Below are 24,953 nucleotides of genomic sequence, written 5' to 3'. Positions count from 1 at the left end.
ATATTCATATCATACATTAGTTAATTACATTAATATTAATTTGTAATTACAATTTACATATTTAAGATTTTATATTGTAAATTGCGATAGGTTAGATGAAAATCACATGATTAATTATACAATTATTATATAAATAATATATATAAAATATTATTTTATTTTATTTTACTATTCAGTCAGTTCGGACCGAACCGAAAACTTTCAGTCTTCTATTTCATAGACGGAGACCGACTGGTCTCAGTCTTGGTTCTGTCCGATCCAGTCTGAACCAGTCAGTTTCTCCTGTCCAAACCAACCAACTTTCAGCCCTAATCTATATCCCTCTTTCTTTCAATCTCTAAATATTAAGGACCAATCTATGGAAATGCTACCTGCCCAAAATATAGCATAAAACAAAAATTCTGCAGTCCCACATAACCGTGCATATCTTACAACCACATTCACATAACTACAGAATATGGCTTTTAGAGAGAGCATTTTTTTTCTACGTACTATAATTATATCGTTTGGGAAAAATCTATTAAGAGTTCCCTTCTCTCTCTTATCCTCAACTAAAATCTTTTCTTGTTAATTTTGTGTATCCTTGCATACATTTCTTGTTAATATGAAAACAAGCATTCATGAAGCCATTATAAAACCAAATAGACTGGTTTTTGTTTGTAGCATTATATGAGAAACATTTGACCCTAAAATAAAACTTAATGTTATTATAGTACAATTAAACCATTTAAGATATTATTTGTTTCTGCATAATCAAACCATCTATCTGTAACCATAAATCATGAACATATGCACGTCATTCCAAAATAATGCAATGAAATTATGCTATAAAGGCAAATAGATTCGAAGATTTACTACATAGTAAAGGATGAAACACTCCGAAAATGTCCTTGTTCTCTTTTTTTACCCATTTCAGTAAAATACAATTCTTTACCAAATAAATTTACCCCCCCCCCCCCCCCCCCCCAAAAAAAAAAAAAAAAAAAAGAAAAAGAAAAAGCCAAGACTAGTGAAACCACTCGATGATCCCCACGTCAATAGAGATACAAGATCGCTCCTCCCCCAATAAGAAGAGGCAAGGATTCTCCTCTAAAATTGGAGAATGAAAATTAAAACACGAGGGAAAAAAATAAAGAATATTACCCCCAATACACAGCCAAAGTAACTAATGTCTATCAGAGGCCTAAGCAAAATGGCCTTTTCATGTCACTAGCTAATATCCTAGGATACAGGGGTCAGATTCAACTCAAGTGGCCTCAGGGCACCTTGAACAATCTCCTGAACAGTTCGGTTACGCCGGCAAACATCCGACATCTCTTCAATTGGAAGAGTCAGGTTATTAATATCAAATCCAGAAGCCGCATCAGATAATGCTTTCAGAAATCTCGACCGCTCGACTTCCGTGACAGCCGTCAATGGAATTAGAGAAACACTCTCCTTAGCCCACTCCACTGCACGTGCTCCGTATGCACGAGTTAACGCCAGTAGCGTGTAAGTTACCTGGGGTAAAGCAGGCTCCATAAATTCCAAAAAGTTAAGTGAAATGAATACGGCTAATCATGTACACGCAGAAATAGTAAAAGGTTAAACAGTTCTATAATAAAACTTGGGGCTACCGGCTCTATTCGAGAATTAGGAAGGGCCCCTGTTAAAGAGGCAATCAAAATTCTAGTGATGCTAGCCCCACGAGGAATAATCACCGAATCCCTGACAGGTATGTATTGCTCTCCCTTGCTAGAGTTTGTAAGATCAAAGATATCGGATAAGAAGGTCAATATGGAATTAGAGGCCTCTCTGCAAGATGGAGAAAAAAACACATGAAATATGTTAATCACTAATATAATTCCCCCGCGGGAGGGAGAGAGAGAGAGAGAGGAAGGGGGGGGGGGCTATACCTATGCTGTACTGTGATCCCAATCATAGAACAATCTATCAATGGTTGAAATATCTCAGATGGCATAAATAGCTGTGGACAATAACGAATGCACCTCGATGCCAACAAAAAGCAGTCATCTGCTATATCTGGTCTTGCAGTAAATTCCTGCAGAAAAGTTTGAAATAGGATGAAGTATCGATCAACGTAAAGGCAGATCTCAAGAACAGAAACAACAATTGCCCCAGAATCAATACCTGAATATTTGTGAGAAGACTTGTTGTATGAAGGAAGAGTGATTCAATCAAATTTTTTAAATAGCTTGCACAAGATGAGTCCGAACCAAATATCTGAAACCAAGATGCACACACCACTCAAATATTAAGTAACAAAAAGAATTAAGTACTAGCTTTTATGAACATAATCCATACCTTTATTACTTCACTAGAGAGATAAAGAAAGCAGGGCTGATGGTGCTGTTTATATAGGCCTTGAATCTCTTCTAGCATAGCTCCAATTGTGATTCCCATGAACCTTCCAGATGTTCTCACCTAAGAAAAATTAAGTTCTTTATATAACCACTAATAGTAATGTTACATTTCCATTCTCAGATCATACATTATACTAAATATAACAATATACTAGGCACGACAATCAAATGATCCTCACAATGTTGTCATGGAAAACCACTCAACAATAAAAATATAGGGGAAGAAGAAAGTGAAAACACACTTCAATGCAAACAAAACAGAGACAATTCAAAAGTGATACAAGAATAAATTGACACTAACAAGGTAACTCATCATTATAGAGAACCAAGATCGACATAGATTCCTTTTCAAAACTCAATTTTGTAAGTGTTGTAGGAATAACAATAGCTCACAAACAAATCACTCAATAAACGCACATCAAAAAATAAAACTAGTTATTGAGCAGCATCAACGGGGAACAGAACTTTGGTTTACAACATCAGTTATTTGCAATGAGCATAAACACAAGTCAAAGTGGGAAGTGATCTACATGGTTCAAGGGGTAGAATACTAGAACAATATTTTTTGATGATGTGGAATCTCAACAGGGCAGGGCCTTTTAGACCCACTTTTGAGTTGTGAACCCCAGATTCAGGAGCCCATTCCACCATAACTGTGTATTAGGTAATCCAGGTGCACTTCTCGCATGGAATCGAAAGTGGGATGTCTGAATCTACAGCTCACCCCAAGTCCGCCCTTTGACCACCAGGTCGCACCCTGATGAGTAGGCTACAAGAATAATATGGTACACACACCACTAGGTTCTCAGCACCATTATGCCAGGACATTTTATTTTAGATTTTAAATGTTACCGGTATAACAGGAGGATTTCACAATAGATTTATAAGTTCATCAAGCACACCTAAGAAATAACATGGTTCAGAAAACTCACAGCATATTTGCAAGCTCGGCAAAGAGACTCCATTGTTCTCATGTCCCAAGCACGACTAAACCAGAATCATTTAGAACATCGATCAGAGAAGAATGGGAAATCCAGGTACATTTACATGGCAGCTCATCCTAGCTAAGAAACAATTCACAGTTACTTACAGATCAAAGATGGCTTTGAAGATTGGCCAAAGCCTTTGAATTGCATCAGCTACTGCTTCAGGGTGATTTACGTATCTGAAATTGGTTTCGAACTTGGTTTTAGAAGCATGTTGACAAAATCTTAAAAGGTTAAGAGAAATAAAGAAAATACCAAAGGGAAGTCGATCACACCTAAAGATGTATGCAAATCGATCGATATGAACAGTTAACTCACGAGCAGGTTTCTTGTTTAATATATCTGGACCTTGACTTACAGATTCCTGGTTGTTCACATTATAAAATTAGATAAATCGTCCACATAATAAGTTTAAGCGATAAAACCACTTGGAAAAATAAAAAAACCAACCTGTAAAGGAGCAACAACTGGCAAGCATAATGCCTCAAGGGCCCTCTTAGCATTGTCAGGAGGAAGTTCTGTAATAACCATGCTGCAAAAGATGTTAAGAAAGTTCAGAATAACTTCTCATGGAGAATCTATTCCACCATGCAATGTTATCGTGTCTGAAGGAAGCAAAAATATACCTCAATGCTTCAACTAGATGCAATGAATCTTCAGCAGAGACTTTAAAACTACCTTCTCCGGTAACTGCCCTGTGATATATGTGGAAGAGACCATCTAAACATCCACAAAGCTTTCTCCGGCAATCTACAGTTAACATAGATTTATTTAATCCATACTTAATGAATATAATTTTTTTTTTAATAAAAGAAACTTAATGAATATGATACAATATTCTAATGTGCAAAACAGCAACCACAGGAGTGCGGTAAGAGAACTGATTAGTATCTTACAATATCAGAGCTGTATATTGAAAGAGGAAAGTAAAACCACAAAAAGCATATTTGAATAAAAATAATAATATCAAGCAATCCCACGAAGTAAATATAAAATTAAAAGTAAAGCCGATGGCCCTTGGACCAAGTAGCATCAGCTCCCACCATTACTAAAGGGTGGAAGGAATGTTATGGGTTCAATTCCTTGTGTTTCATGGGCTGTTTATCATCTATCAGAGAGAGATAGAGAGAGAGAATAAATACTAAATAAATAAATGAAAGGAGAAACCAACATAGACCACAGGCTCTCAGTTTTTCAACTTTTTACTGCTGATTGGATGATAACCCAAATGATCGAGTTGTTGGCTGGTTGGAGTAGTCAGGGTATGGGTCATTGCAACATATGGAGGATGGTTCCCTCATGTCTAAACTGGTGCTTGTGGAGGGAACGAAAAGAGCAAAACTTTAAAAATTGTGATAAAATAGTGGAGAAGCTTTAGTCCCTAGTGCTAAAACCTCATGTTTGGATGACAACTCAGAGTAACACTGGCTTCCCTAATTAATCAATTTTGTCTTTTTTGTTTCCGTCTCCCCAATATCTGGTGTTCTCTCTTGTATACACCTCATGTACTTGGGTTGCACCTCTATGTGCTCTTAATAAAATTGACTTATTTAGTCCTCATTTCAATACGAGTAAGTCCTTGAATGACTCCTCAAATAAAATAGGAACATAAGTTATAAATCCAAACCATTATTCTTTTGTTACTATTTACAATTGAGGCCAAAACTAAAGATCCTAGGGACTAAGATTCATTATAACTAAAGATCCAAAGATTAAATCCATCTAAAATTTTGTAAGGATTTGCATGTGCTGAATAAATGTATCTAGAGCAATACTCCTTACCATTATGTGAGTAACAAGCCAATCGTTTATGAATGTACAATTAACCCCTATGGGTTGGCTCAAGTGGTAAAGGCTTTGGTCATGGTGGTATGCTCCCTCCAAGGTCTAAGGTTCGAATCCTTTAAGTGCAAACAATCTCTAGGGGCCATCGGATTGGGGGATTTTCCCCTTGAATTACCTGAGGTGCACTTGCAGGAAACTCCTTGCCGATCGATTGTGCACCCCCCGGGATTAGTTGAGATGTTGTTCTCGGAAACCCGGTGCCAATAAAAAAAAATGAATCTAAAATCACTAAACACCATTACTGTTATGCAAGCAAACTTATTTGACAATGCTTGTATGCTTGTAAAAAGAAAAACACAAATCAGGTAAGCTTTGCAGTTCACAACACATTTCTCACCATCACAGATGTGTTTAAATGCCAAAGCCGCAGCTGCTGCAGAATCTTCAGATGTGCCCATACCACTCATGAGGATATCGATCAATGAAGGCAATATGGATAGTCCAATTGATGCAGAATCAAGCCACTTTGAGTATGCTCCAATTGTCAGGCACACTGGAGGTATTTTTCATATGCATATGACAAACATCAATTTTAAACAATGAATCTAAATATCATATACTGTGAAGAAAACAAAAAGAAAATCCCATTTAATATGTGAATGCAAAGGCGCATCCCTCTGAGCAGCGAGGTGATGCAATGTTTTGGACTAAAAACCTTTTCTACCTTTGTAGAGATGGTTTACCATCTCCACCGGTGGTAAGACATGACCCTCATTGGGGAGAAGGCGCAGGGAAGAACAATCTTTGAGCTATAATATAAATATTACCCGTCTGAACTAGTTGGGCTTGTTGAGGAATTGGAATTCCTCAGTTTTTGCAAGAAACAGCAAACAACATTCAAACGTACGTATCACTATGAACGTTCCAACCAACATCTATTCTTGTTAAATAAATTTCAAACAATATTTTTTAAACGAAAAAGTTTTTTGCTCCAGTGAAATGGTTTTGCTCAACGGTACAAAAATATTACCTGTCTGAAGTAGTTGGGGTTGTTGAGGAAGTTTGGGAAGGAAACTCATAACCTGCAATGTGGCAAACACAACAAAAACTTGGAACTCTTAAAAGAGTTCTTTACGGCTTAATATTGTCAAAAACAGATATTACTACAAAAAATCCCAAAGCACTTCTTCAACTAACTAATTATTTTTCTGTGAATTACACCACTTAGAAACAATAACTTTGCAGGATAAGAATACCATATATAACTATAGCCATTTTCTCACCAATGGAAACAGCCTTTTTACTACATCACAGGCAAAAGGTAAGAAGGATAGAGACCCAAAAAATATATATTGATACCCTACCAGTCATGCTTTTTTGTTCACAAGTCATTTTTATTAATTGCACAAAGGGGCTCTACCCAAGTACACATAACATATACAAGAGGAGCATGACAAGGGAGTTGAAGGAAAGCAGAAAAACATAAGACTCTAAATAAGAACTAAGATGACTAGAACAATTACGAGCCGACATCCTGACAGAGTGCTTTTGGCATTGTGGAGCTAAGCTCATCCAATGTCTTCTCGCAATCTTCAGTTTGTTCCTTTCACGCATACCACATTACGTGTAAAGGAGCTATCCTCTGAACTTCTACTCAACAAGCCAATGACTCTCCTACCTACCCTTTTGGGGTATCACCCACTCCACCCTAAAAGATAGAAGACCAAGGCCTAGCCACTTCATAGTACAGCGAAGGATGATACGTTGTTTTGCAGAGCTTTTTGCACACCAATCCATGACCACGCACAACACAAATCTGTTCCCATGGAAGAGCATTTGGAAGACAAAGACACCTCTAAATGCAGAATTTTTTGTATGGGCGGCTTTTTGGGGAAGATCCTCACTCTCTCACTCTAGACAATTTGAGGAAACGTCAAATCATAGTCATGGATTGGGGTTGTATGTGCAAGAAGAGCGGAGATTCAGTTGACCATCTACTATTTCATTGTGAGATTGCCATGACTTTGTGGAATAGAGTCTTAGCTCAGTTGGGACTAGCTTGGGTGATGCTGAGAAGGATAAGCGACCTCCTAGCTTCTTGGAAAGGCATTCGGGACAACTCTCAAATTGCATCAATATGGAAGATGATCCCAACATGCCTATGATGGTCTATTTGGAGGGAGAGGAATGCAAGAAGTTTTGAAGATCATGAGCGGTTAATGGATGAGCTTAGAAACATATTTTTCAATACTTTACTACATTGGTCGATTGTAATTGATTTTCATAGCATGACTTTCCATGAATTCCTTGTATCACTAAACTAGCACACTTACATGTTGCTCTTGTATATGTCTCGTATACTTGGGCCTTGCCTACTCTTTTGATCAATATAAATTTGTTTACTGATCAAAAAAAGAAATTAAGATGCTCCTCCTTGCATTATCCATGGTTAGGTCCTTAGGAGCCTCCCTAATACAGCTGTCCATATAGAGAATGCCACCTGTGATGGAACTTTGTTCCACCAAAGACCCACCCATGAAAAACAAGTGCGCACGGGTCATACATAGGGGTTTCTTTTCTTTTCTTTCTCTGTAGAAGTTTTATCTAGCTAAAGTGCCAAAACATAAATGTACTATACCCCTAACCCCATGCTTCATTCCCCAACCAGTTTTTTTTTCTTTTTTAATTAAAAAATAGAAGAAAAAAAATTGTTGGCTAATGAAGGATGGGATAAGCAATAAAAAAAACTCCATCCAGTTTCCTGTCCATATAATTTTTGGGCAAATGTTGTTTGGTTCTCCCAGAGGAAGAACTTCAATTCACACCCCCTCCCTGGAAAACCTGTATTTTTTTTCCCGCTTTTTGAACCTCCTTATCTTTTTCCCTAACAAATGCTGACTTAAGAACAAAGTAGTAAGTATTGATGAATTTGAATGACATTATACCTGAGGCATAACTTCAGCTTCAACAACTGAGACATAATTTGATATAGCCCGAATGCAAAACAAAGCAGCCTCCGCTGGGTGCCACTCATCGCTTTCACCATTTCCACAGCAAGCTACAGCCTTCAATCATACAAAAGATAGTAAATATACCATAGCAAAAGAAATCTCGCAACAAGATTTTCAAACAACAAAAAGTACAATATACTTAACACATTGTCAAATTTTAACCTACAAAACACAGATCCACAACCCACCATATTTTAGGGAAAACTAGGAAAAAAGAAAAGGCATTAACAAAAAATATATTTTTCCAACACCTTCCACAGATGCTTCATGAAGGACAAATGGTCACAAATTTTTGAATTTCCTTTTTTTTTTTAATTGGACTGGGTGTCTAGGACAAAGTCCTAGGAAATCCCGAGGGTGCGCGTGCACCTTGGGTAACAGGAAATTCCCCCAGCCCGATTGCCCCAAAAGTGTGAATGTGGAGTTTCAAACCCAGGACGTCCGGTTTATACAGCTCGCCCTAGGACCACTACCCACCTCTTGGGGTTTTTGGGATTCTTATTCTTTTTTCTCCATCTCAAATCAAGAGCATGGGTGCCCAATAAGTTTGATCCACGGCCTGACTTAGAAAAAACCAAAGGTGATTCATTCAAAAGGAGGGAATAAGAAAGAGCGGTGATGCATTGTTGATCCAATTCAACCTAAACCCCTTTATATAATTCTTTATCCTACATGTTTTAGTTAATAATGTAAAATTACCACTTGTCCCAAAAGTTTAAGCTAATGGGAAGATGTAGATTTTCTTATTTATTTTATATCTTAACATTTCCCCTCACGTGGAAGTTAGACTCCCCCTCAATGAGTGGCCCAACACGTGGAATATTTAATTAAATGAGATAGAGTGTAGAGTCAAGGTTCGAACTCATGACCTCTACTCTGATACCATGTGAAATTACCACTTGTCCCAAAAGCTTAAACTGATAGGAAGAGGTAGATTTTATTATTTATTTTATATCTTAACAAATAGCATTCAAGGCTTTCAGCATACAGGGAACCTATGGCAACAATTCTCAGGGTCATATACCATATAAGGTTCTTAAATTAAGACTTTTCAAATCAGTTGCAAAGTCTACACAATTAAGATCTCCTGATGTGTTTCTAAAACAATGGAGAAAACTATTCCGGCAATAGGCAAAAGTAAACCGACCTCAACAAGCTTCTTGTAAAGGATTTGCAGAGTTGCATCACCACCCAAAACTGATGCTGCATCAATCAAGACATCCGCAACAGCTACCAACATCACAGATTTGGTTAGCATTATGCAAGAAGAGATTAATTATCACTTGGCTGAAGACACAAATATGAAGAGAAAAAGGAACACAACATCTAATGGAAGCTTCAATTCTCCATACAAAGCAAATTGATCGAAAATAAAAATACAAACAAGTCTGTAAAATATCATTGAAGAGATAAAGATCTGATCAACTAGGATCTTTGTGCACTTGGTATAAAGATACACTATGTAATTCCAATCAACTAGAATCTCTTTGAATTAGATGTTTCGGTATGAGCTAAAAATAAAGAGCATTAATTCTGTGCCTATAGTCTGTCATTCTCTGTCCACCACTTGTCTTAATAATATTACCTCTTCATTGGTTCAGCAACCACAATATTCTGCTTTACATTCTGGAAGATTCTCCCAATAGTGTAAAATGATCAGCTAGAAATTGCCCTTACCAAACATTTTGCATACTATCATAAGATGACAAAATAAGAAATCTTTTAAATCACGAGTAATATATGAACTTCTCCAATTAGTAAAGGACAATAAAATTAAATTAAAATAATAATAATAATAATAATAATCAGAATACCATAAAGGTGATCATTACCATATCTAGTATGTTTAAATTCTTTGCGGTCCTCATAAGAGAGGTCAAGATAATCTTGGGGGTATTGAACTCGAAAGCTAACCTGTGGAGAAAAACCATAGCTCTCTAAAGATCTTGTTAGGGGGAAAATACACACTCATAAGAGTTGTCCCTGTAACACTTTTCTTTTATCGATAAATAAGAATTTTATTGATGAGAACTAGGCATAGCCCAAGTACATGGGACATATACAAGAGTGACACCTAGGCATGATTGGCTAGTGATACAAGGAATCTGTAATACAGTAATAAGTCCAGTTGAGAGACATTTTGCCAATTCTCCTTCACTTTCACAAAAACATGTGGAGAGAAAAGGGTGTCTCAAATTAATACTCAACTGTTCATAAGGAACCATTTCTTGGCAAAAGTAAAAGTGGAAGAAGTTCCAAATGGAAAAATCCAAAGAAATGCATGTTCTTCTCCATGCCAAAGAGAGGAGGCATCTAATCATGCTAGACAAGAAGATTGCTAATAATTTCATTCCAAAATTATTAAGATAAAAATACCACCATCACAATGCAATAGGAAAAATGAGAAATAAGAATAGTTGTACAATCATATACACAAAGTTACCATACTAATTTTTGGGTGTAAGAGAATGTGCCATTAGGAATTCATATTATTCTTTTATTACTGTAAAAATCAAATTGAAGTAGGAAGGTCCCTGTACACAGATGCTAAACATGTACCCCCCCACCCCAAGAGAGGAAATCACAGCCTAGATGAAGATAGTCAACAACTCCATAAAAGGAAATGGAGGATCAATACCAAGACAACAGATGTTATACATAGCTCAGCATATGCTACAAGAGTTTTGATTTTTGACTTCCTGATCCAAAGACTCACCAGGGATACAAGTGACTCATACGATGGAACAAAAGCATCCTGCCTCCGTTTTCTTTCAGCTTCAATGGACACTTCATTACCAAGTGGTAAATAAGAATCCCTGACGGATTTTGCAATTGCTATATTCAATATTTTGATTTATGCACGACTCAGCAACACGAGTAGACTAAGAAAGATTACCTTTTGGTCAAGACCACCTGAAGACTGTGCCAAAAGTTAAATGTCATGGCAGCAATATAGTATTCTGGGTGTGAAGCAACTTCTAATAATGCATTTACTATCAACATCGATTCATCAGAACCTAAAGAAAAGAAATAATCAACCCGAAAGGAGATTTATCAGATCGAGGCAACTCATAAAGTCAAGAGAACTGTGCAGTACTCCAAAGTATTATGCATCGTTATAGGTAAAAAGCATTCAAGAGTTTCTAAGATAAGGCTTTCGATCAATTTTAGATACGTATACCAGTGGCAATCAGTTCAACATATGAGTCACCCATGTCAGAAAACAATCGAGCAATGGCCTTCACGTCCTCTTCATCCTAAAAGCAACATTAGAAAGAAATAATATTATGTACCCATAATGCATTAACTTCTCCAATTTGCAATTAAATTCCTATGAGAATCTGAATGTATTTGCTTCAAACCTTGTTTTTATAAAAGCAAGAACAGCCTTGAACAATTCGAATATACTTGGAAAAAGAACAGTACAACAAATCATTTATTGTATCTCATTTTTGTTAAGCAGAGACTTATTAAAAATCATTTTGTTAAGCAGAGAAGGTTGGAATGCCTAATATCATTCACTAGTATCATTTCCAATAACTTCCATGAAAACTGTGCTAAATTCCACTCAGATTTAGCAAAATCCCTGGCACAAAGTAGAACTGGAGTATGTCTTGAACAATTCAAGCTGTTAATCATGATCTGATTTTGGAGGAGAATACTGTGGATAAAAATTAAGGAATAAGTCAAACATACCAAGTTTTCCACATTAATAAGAAACACACTCAAATGGGTGTATGCATTGTGGAGCTGACGTTTCAACCCAAGATTTGTAACTCCGTCAACAAAGGCAAAGAATTGATGCCTTTTAGACAGAATAACCATTACTTTAGCAGGAAACCCATTATTTTATGAAGTAATGCTAGATTCAGGCCTAGGGCTTACACAATCTAGGCCTGTACAAATCATTTTCCTATTTTATGATATTCAATAGTACTGTCTACCACATGGACATTAGCCTATTATAAAGACCTAGACAAAGCAAAAATTCAAAACCCCATAAATGTAATACCTTTGAGGAATCTTTAAGATGTGCCTTTAAACTCATAACTTGAGGTACAATTACTTGGATCAAAGGCATCTGTGCAGAAACATCACTAGAGCTTCCTGCCGCTGTGTAGTGTATTAATTCAGAAATGACTGCAAAAAAAAAAAGGGTATAAATAAAAAGGCAAAATCATCTGATTCTATAAAGATCAATTATGCAAGGACTTAAATACAAAACAAGAAAAGAACTTTTCCAATACAATTCCCCACGAAATATAGCTTTTATCAACTATAATACCATTTACAGCTGCCTCTGAAAGAAACTCAGAATTCAAGCTTGAAAGAGCAGTGAGCACCAAGGGATGAGAAGCAAGCACAGATCCAGGGATCCTGAAATAACACAAGATTCACTTGTCATGTTATCCACATGCTCAGAAAAGATCACTTTATGCTGCATAAGAATTGCACACCAAGGAAACTTCTACTTGCCAAGTGGAGGTATATTTAATCTAGTAAGATTCACTATGTATGATATCATCATCCACAAATGCAAGCACGCAACTTGTATAAATACATACAACAATGTATTAATAGGACTCCAACCAACAAAGGCTTTGACCCAACTATTTCAAGAAGGCTAAAAAAATTTATGTTTTAGCATTCCATGCTTACCAATTTCTTTAAGTAATGCAAACTTTATCAAAAGCACAGAGGGGCACAATACAAAGTAAGTATACAAAATGATATGCCCAACCAGCAAGAAGAAGAAAGACAGCAATATTCCTTAACTTCTAATAAGCTGGATAATTGGGAGCTGTTGTGAGCAATCTTCCAAGCATAGAGATTGTTGAAATTTATGTTCTGACATCATCCTCCCCCAGTCTTCAAAACTTTGGGCATTGTGTTCTTGCCAAATTCACCACATTAAGCACAAAAGTACCATCCTCCTAACATCTAAATTTTTATGACCACCACGAGGATTCAGCCAACATGTCAACAACTACATTACCCTCAGGGGCATAACCCACTAAAACCCAAAAGTGCTAAATATCGTTGCCTATAAGCTTCTAGATAATTCACAATGTAGTAGTAGATGATCAATGCTTTCCCCGTTTTTCTTGCCTATACAGAAACATTCCAATACCACACTATGCCTTGTTCACAGATCATCCATCGTTAAAATCTTACCTAAGGTAACCCACCTGTGGGTAGCCCAAGTGGTAAGGGCGAACTTGTGTGCATGAGCTCCATGTCACAGGTTCAATTCTCCCTGGGATCAAACTGGGATCAAGTGGGAGGCCATGGCGGTGGGTTGCTATGCTGTCTCCCTGGGGGTTTAGGTTCCATGGGTGAGTTTAGAGGACTCTGCCGTGGGGTGGTTCCCCCGTCATCAAAAAAATAAATAAAAAAAAAAAAAATCTTATCTAAGGTAGCCATCCAAACAAAGAAAGCTATCCTTGATGGCAACTTGTTTTCCAAAGTCCTCACAAGTTTACCCTTAGCCTCAAAAGCCCTCACATCAAGTCTCAAATAGGTAAAAGCCTCAAAATGCTCTAGCGATGTTTGGTTACCATCAATTGTAAATATTGATCAAAAATATTTTTCAACTTCGAACCAAACATCTTTTTATTATTTAAATTTCTCGTCCAATTAGTTTTACCTAGAGTCCAATGAAAAGTCAAAAACACAAAATCAAAACAACTTTTTACAAAAACCAAAACAAAATGTCCTAAACATATAATATACTATAGTTAGAAATCAACTTCCTAAACATATTATATGCTACGGTGGTTGAACTCCTAGCCAGTTGGAAGAATTTGGGCGGAATTCCACAAATCACACGTGTGGAAGATGGTTCCTATATATATTCTTTGGTGCCTATGGAAGGAACGAAACGATTGGACGTTTGAAGATTAGGAGCAAACATTGGAGGAGATTAGATTGTTCTTCGTTAAAACTTTGTTCCTATGGGTGGGTGTTGTAGTTTGTAATGGATTAGATTTTAATGATTTTCTTGTTTCTATCTCTCCCTCTTAACTAGGTGTAAAACTCTTGTATACCCCCTGTGTACTTGGGTTATGTCTATTCTTATTAATATATCTTTTTTTTTTACCTATAAAAAAAATCAGCTTCGTAAATGGAGAGTAGTTATTGTATGTTTGAAAGAAACAAAGTTGGAATTTATCCCCATTATTAGGAGTTTGTGGGGTTGTAATCAAGTGGAGTGGCATTACTTACCATCCAATGGAGCATCAAGAGGCATCTTAGTGATGTGGGACAAAAGGGTGGTGGAAAAGATAGAGGACTGTTAGGAGGACTTTATGGTAGCTTGCTCGTTTAAGAATGTTGTAGGTGGATACCAATGGGCTTTCACAGGAGTTTATGGTCCTAATCTAGACCACACACGAAGTTTATAATGGGATGAGCTGGTTGGACTAAGCAGCATATAGGACTTATATTAGTGTATCGGTGGCAATTTCAACGTCACTCGATTCTTGAGTGAAAGATCGGGTGGTTCTAGCTTTAACCCAACCATGGTAGCTTCTCCAACTTCATCTTTGAACAAGATTTACTGAACATTCCTCTTGTAGGTGGCTCCTTCACTTGGTCCAACAACTGAGAACATCCCTCTTAGTCAAGGATCGATAGATTTCTAATATCATCATAATGGGAAGCACACTATCTGAACGTTATTCAAAAGAAGTCCCCAGGTTGTGTTCTGATCACTTTCTTATCCTCCTCGATTGTGGAGGTTTTCATGGAGGCCCAAGATACATTAAGTTTGAGAACATGGTTGAAGTCAGAAGGATTTCTCGACAAAGTCCAACAATGGTGGTGTTCTTACCAATCTCATGGAAACTCAAGCTATATCTTAGCTTGCAAATTGAAATCCCTAAAGAAAGATTTGAAGGTGTGGAATGAGAAAGGTCTGGTGACGTGGAGGGCAAAAAAAAAATACTCTCTTGGAGGACCTCAAAGGATTGGAGGGCGTGGAAGAGGGGAAGGAACTATCTGAAGTAGAGAGGGCCCATAAAATCCAAGTGGTTGCGGACATTGAAAGGGTTTCATTATTGGAAGAAATATGTTGGAGACAAAAATCGCGAGCATTATGGTTAACAGAAGGGGATAGATGCACCAAGTTCTTCCACCGGGTGGCCAACTCACATAGGAGGAACAATACCATAGAGATCACAGATCACATTGTCAATTACTATGAGAATGTACTCTCGGAACAATTTTCTTGGAGACCACAATTAGATAGGCTTGCTTTTGACATTATTGATGCATAGGAAATAGAATAGCTCGAAAGGCTGTTTGAGGAGTTAGAGGTCAGGCAAGTATTAAAACGCATGGCAAGTGACAAAACTCCAAATCTGGATGGCTTCTTTTCAAACATGTTGGGAAGTGCTTAAAGATGACATCATGGGGGTCTTCCATGAATTTCATGAAAATGGAAGGTTTGAAAAAAGCCTAAATGCAACTTTTATACCGCTCATACCAAAAAAGCAGGGTGTTGTAGAGGTAAAAGATTATCGTCCCACTTGGTGAGCGGGTTGTACAAAATTCTCTCCAATGTATTGGCAAACAGATTGAGCAAGGTGTTGGAGAAATTAATATCGAAGCTTTAAAATGCCTTTGTCAAAGGTAGGCAAATCCTCGACTCGGTGCTTATTGCCAACAAATGTTTGGATAGTAGACTCAAGTCGAGAAAGTCAGGGCCTTTGTGCAAGCTGGATATGGAAAAAGCCTATGATCATGTCAACTGGAGATTCTTACTCTACATGCTAGAGAGATGTGGCTTTGGTAGGAAAAGGTGTACTTGGATTCATCATTGTATCTCTACGGCTTGTTTCTTTATATTGGCAAATGGCACGCCAACAGGCTTCTTTAAAAGCTCACGATGATTGAGAGAAGGTGATTGGTGATCCTCTATCTCCGCTACTCCTTGTTTTTGTGATGGAAGCTTTTAGTAAGATGATTTCAAGTGTCGTGGAGGGTGGGTTCATCTATGGATTCTTAGTGGGGAAGGCAATCACTGGCTTGCTCAACATATCTCATCTATTATTCGCCAATAATACCTTAATCTTTTGTGGGACCAGCCATGAACAACTTTGAGCTTTGAGGGCTCTCCGGTTATGCTTTGAAGCTATATCAGGGTTGAAGGTGAGCTTGGCCAAATCAAAAGTAGTGTCAGTAGGGAATGTTCCTAATGTGGAGAGTATGGCTTCTATTTTGGGATGCAAGATATTGCAACTACTCATGAAATATCTTGGCCTCCCATTGGGTGCTACGTTCAAGTCGAAATTTATTTGGGATGTTGTTCTAGAAAAAATGGAGATGAAATTAGCTAGTTGGAAGCTAATGTATTTATACAAAGGTGGTAGGGTCACCTTAATCAAAAGTACTATTTCCAATTTCCAAACTCACTTCCTCTCATTATTTCTGATTTTCGCTCCCCGCCAAGGTGGCTCATCGCATGGAGAAACTCCAACATGATTTCTTAAAAGGGCGCCCCCGCGGGGGTGGGGGATATAAATAATGAGCTTAAATTTCACTTAGTGAAATGGCCATAATATGCTCTCCCATTAAAGGAGGGGGAATTGGGTATTCGGAACTTGAAATCTTTCAACAAAGCCTTGCTTCACAAATGATTATGGAGATATCACTATGAACAGGGGGCCTTGTGGAGAACCGTCATCGAATTGAAACATGGAGAACCATGGGGAGTATGGTATTCTAATGAGGTGAGTGAGTCTTATGGAGTGGGGCTGTGGAAGCATATAAGAGGCTAGGATACATATGCAAGAAATATCCCCTTCATTGTGGGTAATCGATCCAAGGTCAAGTTTTGTCATGATGTAGGGTGCAGTGATAGGCCACTCAAGGAAACTTATCCACAAGTTTATGGTCTAGCAAGAATGAAAGAAGCATCAATTGCAGACCTACTTATCATCTCCAATGGTATTCCCCAATGGAATGCTACATTCCTTAGAGAAGCACAAGATTGGGAAATCGATGTCTTTTCGGCATTCTTTGACATTGTGCATTCCACCCGTTTGTCAGGGGTAGAGGAAGACAAGATTTTTTGGTGCCCCTTTAAGAAAAGGATATTCAAAGTCCGCTCTTTCTACCAAGCCATGACCACGCGCAATGTAAATCCTTTCTCATGGAAGAGTATTTGGAAGATAAAAGCACCTCTAAAGGCAGCATTTTTTGTATGGACGACTTCTTTGGGGAAGATTCTCACTCTAGACAACTTGATGAAATGTCAAATCATTGTCATGGAATTGGTATTGTATGTGCAAGAAGAGCGGAGAGTCCATTGACCGTTTGCTACTTCATTGTGAGATTGTCATGACTTTGTGGAATGAAGTTTTTGCTTGGTTGGGACTAGCTTGGGTGATGCAAAGAAGGGTAAGCAATCTCCTCGCTTCTTGGAAAGGCATTTGGGGCAACTCTCAAATTGCATTTATGGAAGATAGTCTCAATATGCCTATGGTGGTGCATTTGGAGGGGGAGGAATGAAAGAAACTTTGAAGATCAAGAGCAATCAATGGATGAGCTTAGAAACTTTATCTTTGAAGATCAAGAGCAGTCAATGGATGAGCTTAGAAACTTATTTTTTATTACTTTACTCCATGGGTCAATTGTAATTGATTTTCATGGCATGACTTTTCATGAATTCCTTGTATTACTAAACTAGCACACTTAGGTGTTACTCTTGTATATGTCCCGTATACTTGGGCTCTTGTGTACTCTTATGGTCAATAAAAATTTGTTTACCAATAAAAAAAACTCTTCCCATCCACTTTCATAAATCTCAATTAAAAACATATTTCAAAAAAATATTCAGATTTTCCTATCTACCTTTACAAAAACTAATAAAAACGTATCTCAAAAACTCTCAAAATTCCATAAACCAAGCATGGGCATGCCTCTATGTTTTACTCTATCCCATAATAAACAAACACTGTCCACCTCTAGATACCATCACCTTTCCTTATAATGTAATGATCAAGCTGTCCTACAAAGCCAATATTAGAAGATCCAAAGGATAAGGAAACTTCCAATCAAGTTCAAAGGAATCTAACCAATTAAACAAAACAGTTTTCCTGATAATACAATCAAGTAAACCATGCTTTCCCAGGTGGAGGATCCTGATTTTGTAACGACTGCATTACTCAAGTAATTGAAAACTCTAACTCTATTCTCTTATGGTTAGTGTCTCCAACCATGCACCACTTGTAATGAACAACGCCATAACAAAATAATTCATCCTAAAATCTCCTTTAGATTAGAGGGGTATAAGCTACTCGCCACTATTTATGAGACTACAGGACTTGCACAAAGTACTCCCCTCTCTATCTAGGAAACAAAGTTTCTGAGGACTATTAAAATACACGCATGTACAAAACTCAAAAAAAAAAAAAAAGGAAATGCATGCATACCCATGCTTCAGTCGAAGCCAAGACGCAAATGCCTCAAGAACCTGACAAGTCAATAAGATTGAAATGACCCAAAACCACTTAGTAAACAAGAAAAGGTGGGTTACCCATAATGTCCCAAACAGCAACATAGACTCAAATTAATAAGTTCCCAAAAAGAACAAAAGCTCCCACCTGCTCCTTAAGTTCATTAATACTCAGACAAGCTGTCAAAATACTTAAAGCTACCTCCATTTGAGAAATGAGCTCTTTTTCAAATTGGCGACGTCTTTCTGGACGAGCTGCTATCTTGTAGTTATATACTTCCTGATTGCAAGAACAAAACAGGTAGAGAATCCATAGAGGCACCAAAGTTACTACCTTTCTAACGGTATATAATATGACTATCTATCCCAGGAAAAAGTAAAGTGTGTGTATTATTATATTTCCTCCAAAGACCACCGAATGAAACAGTCCCTTGTTTTCTCCATACTATCAATCCCTATTTAAGGGCATTGGAAAGACAATAAAGGCCACAAAATAAAGGTGTTCCTGCATTTTAATTTTAGATGGGAATTCCAATTTAAGGGAATTGGAAATATGACTTGTACAGCAAAGACTATAATGGTGTTATAAAGGGGAAACAACACTCTTCCATAAAGACAGATGCAAACATTCATACTATCGACCAGTTGGCTTCAAAGGAATCTGAATTCAAACCACCTTTTCTTCTTGGTAAATCTGAACCACAATAGATGCATCAATGGGTAGCCCAAGTACACAGGGTATGTGCATGAAATATATAAATCACAACCTTTAATTAAGTGCTAAGGATATGACTGCTTATTTATGGTCAATTAAGATATCGTGTTTGACCAGAGCTGTTAATCCCACTTCTCAGGTATCATTTCTTTTACTCCACTTTCTACTCGGTCAAGGGCATCCCTCAGATCTTCCATGGACAGAATTCTCATTATTTAATTTTTATGCAGATAAATTTCTTTCTTTTTTCTTCCTAAGAGATTCTGAATAGATCACCAATATATATTCTCAAAATCCATACTTTATCTATACCTCAGGCAAAACCGTTAGTAGCTCCAAGAATCCAGGTATGTATTCTGGATGAGACTTCATCTCATCTCTAAGCCAATTCACGATACCACCATCTCCCCAATCTTCTGCAGGAACGTATACAGCCAAGGCAGCCACAGCAATGCTAATCTACGAAGCAAGCCAATTGAGCATAATATTCTCTTGATTTCATAAAATTACAGGATGAATGCAGAGGAAATTCTAATAGTACCTGGGTTCTAACTTTAGGAGGCCCTTTGTGAAACTTTTTCAGTAATGTCTACATTGAAACATCCATGCAATCAAATCTCATAAATATGATAAGAACTTTTAAATCACTATCTCTACACATGTGTAAATGATTGTTTAAATTCAGATCAAAACTAAAATCATTTCTTCACAGACTATATCCTGCAAGGGGAGAAAACCTTCAGAAGATACAGAACAGATATTTACTCACATTTAAGGAGTCCCTTAAGGGACGAAAAGCTTCAGAAGGAAGTTCTTCAAAATCTCGTTGTACCTGGATCAGACACAAAGGGCATGACAACACAATAAAAAGTCCATTCCCCAGCAACCATCATATCTAAACTAGGTTTTCATTGTTTCATATTTCATATATCTGTAGCATAAAGTGTGTAAGCTTACCTTGCTCCTGAGGGTTTGAGAACAGAAGATTAAAGTTTCAAGATTGCTAGTGGCATCATGAAGCAAATTATCAGCAACCTAAAAAGGGAAAAAAAAAGTTAACTAAAACAGAACACACTATGGCCGTATGGCCTTTTCTGAGAAGTCACAGAACAAGAAAGAACAATATAACAAATGCTAATCAAAATGGAACAACATGTAAAAGCATCCAATACAAATGGAATCAACACACAAAGCACAAGTATAGAAATATACAGCCAGAACTTTGAACATGAAGACTAGTACCAATCAGATAACATGAAATTGCCAATACAAGTTACGAAAGGGACAGAAACCAAAGATTTTTAAAAGTTCAACCAAAGATTTATTAAACATATACATATGACTAATGCAAATTTATTAAACGCGCAGAATGGCGCAATCCAAGTATACAAAAAGTAACACCCAGCTAGCTAGAAGAAAACGAAAAGTATTTTTAGTCTAGAAAACTGGAGAATTGGAAGTTATTGTGAGCATCCATCCGAACATAGAGGGTGCAAAATATGATAGCTTTTTACTTCTGTCACTGTCCACTCTCAGTCTTCAAAGCATTGCATTCTTGTCAAATACATCACTTTAAGCATAGGGTAACCATCCTCTAAAAATCCTGGAGTTTTATGAACTCGGTAAAGATTTTGCGAACATGCCAACAACTCCACCACTCATTAAGGCATAACCCACTCAAAACCCCAAAGTCATGAATATTACCGCCCATTGATAAACCCTTAAGCAACTCACAATCTAGCAGAAGGTGATTAAAGCTTTCCCCACTCTATTGGCACATAGAACAACACCAATCCATTACTATAACATGCCTCTTTCTCAGATTATCTATCATTAAGATCTTTCCTAAGGCTGCCAAGCAAACAGCATGTAGAAAAAACAAAGCGCGTGTGTGTGTGTGTGTATATATATATATATATCTCCTAATGTCAGGCTGGTATAATAAAAATTGCAACCTATTGGGGCATACTGTCAGAAATCAGCAAGTGCTGTGCAATTCAGCCTCCTTGCATTGGGATAATCGAAAAAACAAGAGGAAGGTAGTCTTCTAGGTGTTGGTCACCCATCACCCACCTCATATCTAGTAAAACAAGAGGAGTCCCACACTCACTTCTAATATTGTTCAACTTTTTCATCTAATCATTACCTAATCATTACAACTTTCCCAAACTTCCAAACAAAATACAAAAAACAATCCAACTTTTTCAAATCCCAAAACAAAATTAATATTAAAAAATTATATTCTAACAATATTTTAACTTTATAATATTTTTATTCAATTTTTTCTCTCTCATTTCCTAAAACCCAGTAAAACATCTTAACTCATACCATTGCACTGCTATTCACAGATTTTTCATCTCAACTCAACATCCAAACGAGGCCTAAGTAGTTCCCAAAAATGAGTTAAGCATAACCCTAGCCCAGCATACCAGGTGAGCCTGAGCCCTCAATCCAAGCCCAAGCTGAAATAGTTAAAGCTTGGCTTTTTCGCAATCATACACCAAAACATATAAAACAAACAAATCGATTCAAAATTAATGCCAAAACGCATAGAACAGAACATATTTCTCCGACAAGTTATATAGTTTTTTTAATGAACAATAAGTTAGATAGTTTTCTTTAATTCTTTTTTTTTTATTGGCACCGAGTGTCCGAGAACAGCGTCCCGACTAATTCCAGGGGTGCACAGGCCCCCAGCAAGGAGTAGTTTTCTTTAATGAACGATAAGTTATAGTTTACAAAAAAACTAAAAATATTCTTCCCCAAAAAACCAACACCCAGTTTACAAGAATAGAATTCATGTGACTGAACATTAATGTTGATTACTACATCTTAAAACATACAGTTAATGAATTAGAACAAAAGACTTTCAAGTTAGTACATAAATTACTGAGATGAAAATCACACTGTTCTAGGCTCAGAAGAGGGAAATCGTTGAAGGCCTTTAGTGAGAAGTATAAAATGAGAAATCAAAAACTTTAGGACATTATCTTCCCCTTTTTCTCTCAGCAGCCAAGCATAGTACGACTGAAGGATAAGAAGAAATCGTTAAAGATTTCCTATAGTTAGAAGTATAAGTATAAATGAGAATTCAAAAACTTTAGTACATTATCTTTCCCTTTTTTCTCTCAGCAGCCAAGCATAGTACGACTGAATTCGAGTGCAGGCCTTCGCGTAGTTGCCAGATACTTATATTATTCAAACTTGTCAATTTACTTTCGTTTCTTCACATTTTCTAAGCAACCAAACAGACCATACGTGGCTTTCATGACCCCAAAAAAAACAAAAAAACAGTGGACCGCTACTCAGATTTCAAAACCGAGCCCTAAATGAAACACATTCGAAAAACGCACGTGCACCAGTTTTTCAAAAGCAATCCAAGCATCAACTTGTGAACTTCTCAAATCCAGCTCCATCAGTAAAACAGCAAAACAGAACCAAGCATATCATAAAAACCTCCTAAATCTATCACAGATAAATCAAACATAAAAAATAAAAAGAAAAGTACTCTTCTTGACACAAATCGAATCCCCAAGCTTCCAATACCAAGTGAAACTCCTCGACTCCAAGAAGCAAAAAGTGGATAGCGAAGTACCTGCCAGGCGTCGAGGGTGCGCTGAAAATCTTGGAGCCAGCGATCTGCTTGCAGACGAACCGTATCGTCCGGGTGATGGTAGAGAGCGTTTAGGGCTTCTTTCACCGTGTTTTGGAGCTCCATGCTCTGCTCACGAACCAGAATTCTGAGTAGTAAAGCTTACTCTTCTTCGATTTGCGTCAGCGTAATGTTACAACGATCTCTCTGCCTAATATTACTTTCTCTCTTTTTTTTCAATTTCTGGATAAAGAGGTGTTCTTTTGGCGCCCCGAAGGAGAGAGAGAAATGACGTTTGGGGGATGACGACCATGAAGATCGGTGGTCTTTCGGAAGGAATTGAATCTCTATCGGCCGTCCGATCTGTGTTTGTCCGACTCTGTGGTCAATAACAGTCCTTGAAATGTACACTTGGCTGATGGCTCGCAATTAATACATATAATATTTTAATTAGCTGCAAATTATTATTTCATCCCACTTGATTTTTATTAGGTAAATTGATCTTTTTTTATATTTTAAAAATTTTAAACATTATTAGGGAATATCATCCCACAAAAATAGAGGAGTGTGTACTTTGTAAAATTGTTATAGTTTTATAAATAGTGTAAAATCGAAAAAAACTTCTTTTTTTATTAAAGAAAAATTCTAATATTCTAACCTTCACTTTATTTACTTAGCATAATGAGATTAGATGATTTTAGATGATTTGAATAAAATATTGTTATAATATTATTTTTTAATATTATTATTATTTTGAGATTTGGAAAAGTTGAATTGTTTATTATATTTTATGTAAAAATTTAAAAAAATTATAATGATAGATGAGATGAAACAATTTCTGTATTTAAACGGGACCTTAATCTAAAATAATACAATAAACAATAATTTGGAAGAATAAGAGAAATCTTGGAATGAAAATGTTAGATATACAATTCTTTTTATAATAATTTATAAAGCTATGTTTAAAGTATGAGTATTTTTGTAAAATAATATCCCTTTATATAAATAAATTTATTTTAAAACATAGTTATAAAAAATATTATAAAAAAAGTTGCGTGGATCATTATTTATCTTAGAAACCAAATGTGTGTGAAGGGTTTCATCATTAAAAAAAAAAAAAAAAAGGGGGTTTCATCATCCAATGGGCTATGTCAACCTCCCATTGCTGCAGAAAAAAATATAACTACACTGAATTATGCCCCCAACCTTCTTGAGCCATTCTTCCCCAGCTCATTCTCTATCATGAGTCATTCCTGTAGACAAATTCGTCAGGTGTTGCCCACTTTTTTTTTTTTTTTTTTCTCGGAAGTTGCTAATGATATAATAAACATAAACAGGTGTTGCCAACTTGCTTGAACATAAAAATATTTTGGACCAGCTACGTGCACCGAGAAATTCCACCAAGGATTTCTATTAGAGAAATGTTACACGTGAGAATTTCTATTTGAGTAATATTACATATAGTCATAAAGTGTGTAAGTATCGTGTAATCACTTTGAAAAAGAATGGAGTCTACTATTAAAAAATTAATTTTTTTACATGTGGGTCCCTTATATATTCAATTTTTTTAAAATGATTGTACAACGCTTGCGCACTCATAATTATAACTATCATTTCTCTTTCTATTAGGGGTGTGCAACTAGGTTGGATTTTTTCTTGTCTAGTCCCGAACTTATAAATCTGGGCGGTTATTCACTAGATTGGACCCAAGCGAATAAGATGAAATTGGATCTAGTATAGACCCGATTAGGGGTGTAACCGGTCTGGTTTGGTCCCGTTTTGGACAAAATTTAGGACCGAGCCGGTATGTATAGGTTTTGCATTTTTCAAAACAGATTACGCACCGGTTACTTTCCTAAACTGGTACTTCCGATTTTACCGATTTCTAGTCCGGTTCGTTCCTATTTTTCAATTTTTTTTAAAATGAAATAGACAGTTTATCATTAAAAATCTGTTTATAAGAAAAAAAAAATGGTTTAATTGTTGAGCCTTCACTATTTATTCAAATCATCAACCCCAATTGATAAACAATAAACAGGACA

General features: G+C 36.7%; 1 protein-coding gene across 2 annotated transcripts; it reads right to left on the bottom strand.

Annotated features, from left to right (window-relative positions):
- Positions 1–796: 796 nt before the first annotated feature.
- LOC121234768 (transportin MOS14-like) lies at positions 797–23,285 on the bottom strand. Of its 2 annotated transcripts, XM_041130857.1 has the most exons (27): positions 22,915–23,285; positions 20,277–20,354; positions 20,089–20,151; positions 19,861–19,908; positions 19,632–19,778; positions 18,753–18,884; positions 18,582–18,622; positions 12,431–12,522; positions 12,158–12,285; positions 11,327–11,402; positions 11,042–11,162; positions 10,862–10,961; positions 9,978–10,059; positions 9,293–9,375; positions 8,080–8,199; positions 6,165–6,216; positions 5,532–5,687; positions 3,976–4,099; positions 3,800–3,881; positions 3,625–3,713; positions 3,454–3,528; positions 3,296–3,350; positions 2,305–2,424; positions 2,131–2,223; positions 1,896–2,041; positions 1,617–1,794; positions 797–1,500 (listed from the first exon to the last, which is right to left on the bottom strand). In XM_041130857.1, exons 1-27 carry the CDS (start codon positions 23,035–23,037, stop codon positions 1,222–1,224), a joined length of 2,883 nt encoding a protein of 960 aa, XP_040986791.1. In that variant the 5' UTR covers positions 23,038–23,285; the 3' UTR covers positions 797–1,221. The 2 variants fall into 2 exon arrangements, with proteins under 2 accessions (XP_040986791.1, XP_040986792.1); XM_041130858.1 differs by lacking the exons at positions 20,277–20,354; positions 22,915–23,285 and having other exon boundaries at positions 19,632–19,773.
- Between the last annotated feature and the right edge of the window lie 1,668 nt (positions 23,286–24,953).

Source organism: Juglans microcarpa x Juglans regia, chromosome 6D (assembly GCF_004785595.1).
Source record: "Juglans microcarpa x Juglans regia isolate MS1-56 chromosome 6D, Jm3101_v1.0, whole genome shotgun sequence".
NCBI lineage: Eukaryota > Viridiplantae > Streptophyta > Magnoliopsida > Fagales > Juglandaceae > Juglans > Juglans microcarpa x Juglans regia.
This window is presented reverse-complemented; position numbering and strand designations above follow the sequence as displayed.